The sequence below is a fragment of the Olea europaea genome, chromosome 11, assembly GCF_002742605.1.
Source record: "Olea europaea var. sylvestris chromosome 11, O_europaea_v1, whole genome shotgun sequence".
In the NCBI taxonomy this organism is placed as follows: Eukaryota; Viridiplantae; Streptophyta; class Magnoliopsida; order Lamiales; family Oleaceae; genus Olea; species Olea europaea.
The window spans coordinates 18,282,096-18,286,695 of record NC_036247.1 but is presented as its reverse complement, the minus strand read 5'-3'; the positions used below and the strand labels follow the sequence as shown (position 1 = coordinate 18,286,695).

At 29.7% G+C, this 4,600-nt stretch overlaps 1 protein-coding gene across 1 annotated transcript in view; it reads right to left on the bottom strand.

Annotated features, from left to right (window-relative positions):
* LOC111404546 (histone-lysine N-methyltransferase, H3 lysine-9 specific SUVH1-like) overlaps nucleotides 1–4,600 on the bottom strand; it is an 18,037-nt gene that overhangs the window by 8,382 nt on the left and 5,055 nt on the right. The window contains exons 2-4 of the mRNA XM_023033338.1: nucleotides 2,360–2,416; nucleotides 2,214–2,264; nucleotides 2,024–2,066 (exon numbers count right to left, since the gene is read on the bottom strand). Of these exons, the coding sequence (XP_022889106.1) occupies nucleotides 2,024–2,066; nucleotides 2,214–2,264; nucleotides 2,360–2,416 (151 nt within the window). The remainder of the gene's footprint in view (nucleotides 1–2,023; nucleotides 2,067–2,213; nucleotides 2,265–2,359; nucleotides 2,417–4,600) is intronic.

Genomic DNA, 4,600 nt, shown 5'->3' with positions numbered 1-4,600 from the left:
CCACATGTCGACAATTTTAAATTCACGAGGGGCCCGCCATGCATTGTGAGAGGGGGGACACCATTTGGTAACCCCCATTTAGTCATATGGAATAATCCTTGTAATGAAGATAGTATAATCCTACTGCAAGTACACTTTGGTTGACACTTTGTATGTAGTATTATTCAATTCGATAATTTAAATTTCAAACTGTTTTTATCCAATTAACACTTGGCAACAATGTAAGTTCAATCAAAGTATAAAAATTTAGTGTGTAAAAATGGCAAAGCACATTGGAAAAGAGTGGTGTCACAATGTATTGGAAAGGAAACAATTCCCAAATTTCAAAGAAATGGAAATGTGTGAAATTTTCTTTTAAGGGTGCATTTAATTACAAACATAGAATTTACATAGAAAGAAAATAAATTCTAGACAATTTAAAACTTATTTGCATGAAAATTACCAATTAAATATATTTGATTGATTTAGTTTTTAATCTAAAAAATATTATACTTGTCCTTTTTTATTGGTGGATAAATGAGAGAGTGCAGATAGATGTGTGTGTGAGAGAGAGAGAGAAAGAGAGAATTTCCTGAAAAATAAAATCTTACTCATTTTTTCTTTGATTTTGAGGAAAATATAGTCATGTGACCAAAAGTAAGAAAATGTTTTCCGTGAAAAAATATCAATCAAACAATATGAAATTGAAATTTTGGATGGAAAAAACGCATTTTTCATGAAAAATATTGGTAAACAAACACACCCTAACATCATAGTCCCAAACAAGAAAACAGAATAGACAAAAGCAATTTTTCTTTTCAATAGTATATTTTTTACTATAGAAATTCTCACTGTGATTATATTGATATCACAATTTTTATTTGATACACTACATTTTAATTGGAGTTAAGCTTGCTCAATTTTTGTTCATTGTAACAATTATTTTCTGAACTTTTTTTTGTCGAATTCTTATTTTTAACATTCTTTTAATTAGTATGTCTCGTCCCTGATAATAATTTATATTAAAATATTTTATTTTCATGCTTTGAAATGAGGGGAATTTTTTTTTTTTTGTACTTTTTATTCATTTATTTATTAAAAATATGATGGGAACTAAGATATTTTACACCATTTCAACTTACTTTGGACATTAAACTATTATAAAATATTAAATGTGTTAACTAATGAAAAATTTGTGGATACGAATGACATGAAAAATCGTTAGGTACATAAATACTATAATTTGCAAAAATTAAGGATGTTAAGTGTAATTAAAATGTGATGCAGAAAATAAAAATTGTTGTGTGAATGTAACTAGTCAAATTCTTATATAGCATGGAAAAATGCTATTTATATAGGTCAAATGTGTCCCTTTTCTTCCTTACAATCGAGAAGGATATTATAAATTAGTTTGACTTATGAATTTAGCATTTGCTCTAAGTATTTTTATTTATTTATTATTATTATTATTATTGAAACTAGCATATTAATACTTAACCTTATCTTGATTCAATTTGAAGATTTATTAAATCCAATTTTTCATGTATGATAAGTAGATAATGTACTTAATTAATAAATCTTTTTAAAACTTATTCCCTCATGTTTCCATAATGATTTATACTTTTTTAGATTTTTTTTCGTAACATCTATTTGAAAGCAATATGTCATTATGTAATTTATGCCAAGTTGTAAATATAGTAATATTCATGAATAACTTTCATACTTATTTAACCCTAGTTATTATGACTGTTGTAACCCTTATAGCCATAGTTCTTCTCTATAAATATGGGGTTTTAGTTCTTAATAAAACACATAAGTTCATTAATTTTTTTTTTTACTTTTCCTTTTTTTCTCTCTAGTTTATAACACGTTTTCACCACGACTCTCTCAAAAATTAAATTGGATTAATTAGAAAATAATTTTTTTTTGGTAAGTATAATCATCTATCAGGTGCACTAAATTTAATTTGATGACATGTGAATTTTTTATCAATTCACGGATCCAAATAATATTTCTGTATTGGTTTATGGAATTAAGCAAATACATAGATTGATGATTTATGCATAGCTGTTCTAGTATCTTTTTTACTGCATTTATAATGATTATTTTACTAATGCATGTACTAATCAATCATGATTATTTTATTGTACTATAAATCATGATTATTTTGTATGTTTATCATATCTGTATCCATATCTTATTTGTATATCCTGTTTACATGAATTATTCCTCACCCATTGCGATAGTGAGGATGAAGAATAAGCATCTCACGGAGAATAAACATCCTGCAAATAAGGCCAAAAAATGTTCTTTTTGCAAGGGCAAACATGTCCGACGATTTATCTCTTCATTTTTTCAAGGAACGAGGACTCCAATATACCGCATCTTCCTTTATTCAAGGAACGAGGGCTCCAAGCTGTCTTTGATAATAAGAAATCTACGAGTTAGAGTTCGCAATCGATAATAAGAAAATCATTAGTTAGCCTTGATGAGCGAGGACTTATAGGCTTGCCTCGAATAATAAATACGATGATCAAAACGGGTTCTGAATAAGAAAAATTCGAGTTGGACATTTTATCAAACACTTGTCGTACACCTCGATAACCATATTTTGCCATGAAATCTTCATAATATTGAGAACCATAAAAGGCAGCAAGAAAATGTCCACTTGGTGCCAAATTTAATTTGAGCTCGATAAGAATAAACTGATATTATTCGAATGCTTGATAATGAATCCATGCATAGCTTGCAAGTTATCGGTAAAGTTGCAACAATCTTTCATACTAAATATCTGAAATCTCTAAATTGAAAATTTTCAAACTAGGCAATTTGTTAAACACTTCTGTATGCACTTCCAAATATAATTCCTTTAGCATAAATTAAGTTGGTAGTCCATCCATGACATCATCAAGAATTACAGTAGCACACTTTCACATTTTTTTCACAATTCATCATTGTGGATATTGTTCAACTCATGCACAAATCAAATGGATACCATTGTAGATTTAGTAAGCAAGATAGAAGAATTTTGCCACCTCAAACTTCAACTTCGCCATCAAGGTTCCAATAGCAATAAACGAAAGTTTACTTAGTGCTAAAATAGTTTTGCAAGTCAGCATTGAAAAAATCAATGGAATTTGAGAGCTTAAAGTGAATGCATGTGTCATCCATATAATTGTGTGTGGAGTTCTTCAAATATGCCTTTAGTATTAACAAAATCTCAAGTTTCTGCCATGCTATATCTTAGAAAAAGTTTTAATAATGGATAATGGAGTAATGCCATTTCCCATAATTTTTTTTAAAATAATATAGAATAATATAAATTTTATTTACTACAGTAAGAATGTAAACAAACAGAGAATGCAAACTGAAGAAATATATTATGCGCTAAAAATACTGTAAATCTACAACCTGAGACTTTTGTAAACACGGTTTTCTTAAAACAAATTCATTCCCTCATTGTTGGTGCTTGAGTTTTAGTTTGAGCATCTGTTTTTCAGGATACAACGAAAAATCAGTAGAGTCTGAGCACCGTAGATGCTACTTCGGTTAACTAACTTAACATCTAAACACTATCATCAAAAACTTGAAGAAAGTAAAATTTTTTATGCAAACGAAAGACAATTTTATGCAGAGAAGAGTGATTTCGTGTGTTTACAAAGGAGAAAAAAATAGCTGAATAATAGGCTGTAAAGGAAAATCAACTGGCCACGAGTTATGCCATTAACCACCATTAACCCAACTAATAATCTCTCCGTTAACACCTGAGTTTTAGGAGTTAAGAGAACTTGGAAGGTTTTCATTTGGAAAGATGATAAAATAAAGGCAAAATGTGAAACCTCCTAAGGGCCAATTTTTGGTTCATTCGGTCCGACATTCGTGGATGTAGGTCGCGTCCGGACACAAGTTCAAGGTCCGAAGTCTATTTCAATCCATGATTTACGTCTTTTGAGTGTACACGTGGAGAGAACCTCTATGCTACATATGATTACACTCTTCAAAATTGTAATCACATTTAAAGTGGTCATTGTCTTTATCTATTTTCCTATGTGAGATAACTTTTAAAAAGCTTCTCTTTCAATGCAAAACATCTTCAAATGCAACATTCAATTTCTCATTCACCAAAGTATCATTTTTGGCAAGTAAATATATGATTTCGAACTTGATCTTTCAAAATAACCAAACGTGTCCCGCTTAAAATTTATGCCATTTTTTCTAACAATTCTTCACATGAATGAAAATTGAGAGAGACAGAGAAACGGAGGCATAAAGACTTGGTGATATAGTTCAATGGTTGAAGCCTACATAAGATGGGAATGTATTACTCTTTGAACATTTTCTTGTGAAAGTATATATATTTTACTAGCTGATCAGTAGACACGATGTCTTTGAACTGTTCTGCCTTTTATGTAAAAGATGATATACTCCACATAAGATTCTTTCTGACACAATTTAGTTGTCATTGTTATGTTCTTTATAGCCATGAACATACGCCTTGTTCTATGAGAGTTCATAAAAATTAAGCCCCAGACAATTCTAAGCGGCCCCATTTCTCTCTTACATAGGTGATTTCTTATTACAAGTAACCAACATTACGTAGCTCGATTGTAAATGCATAAGA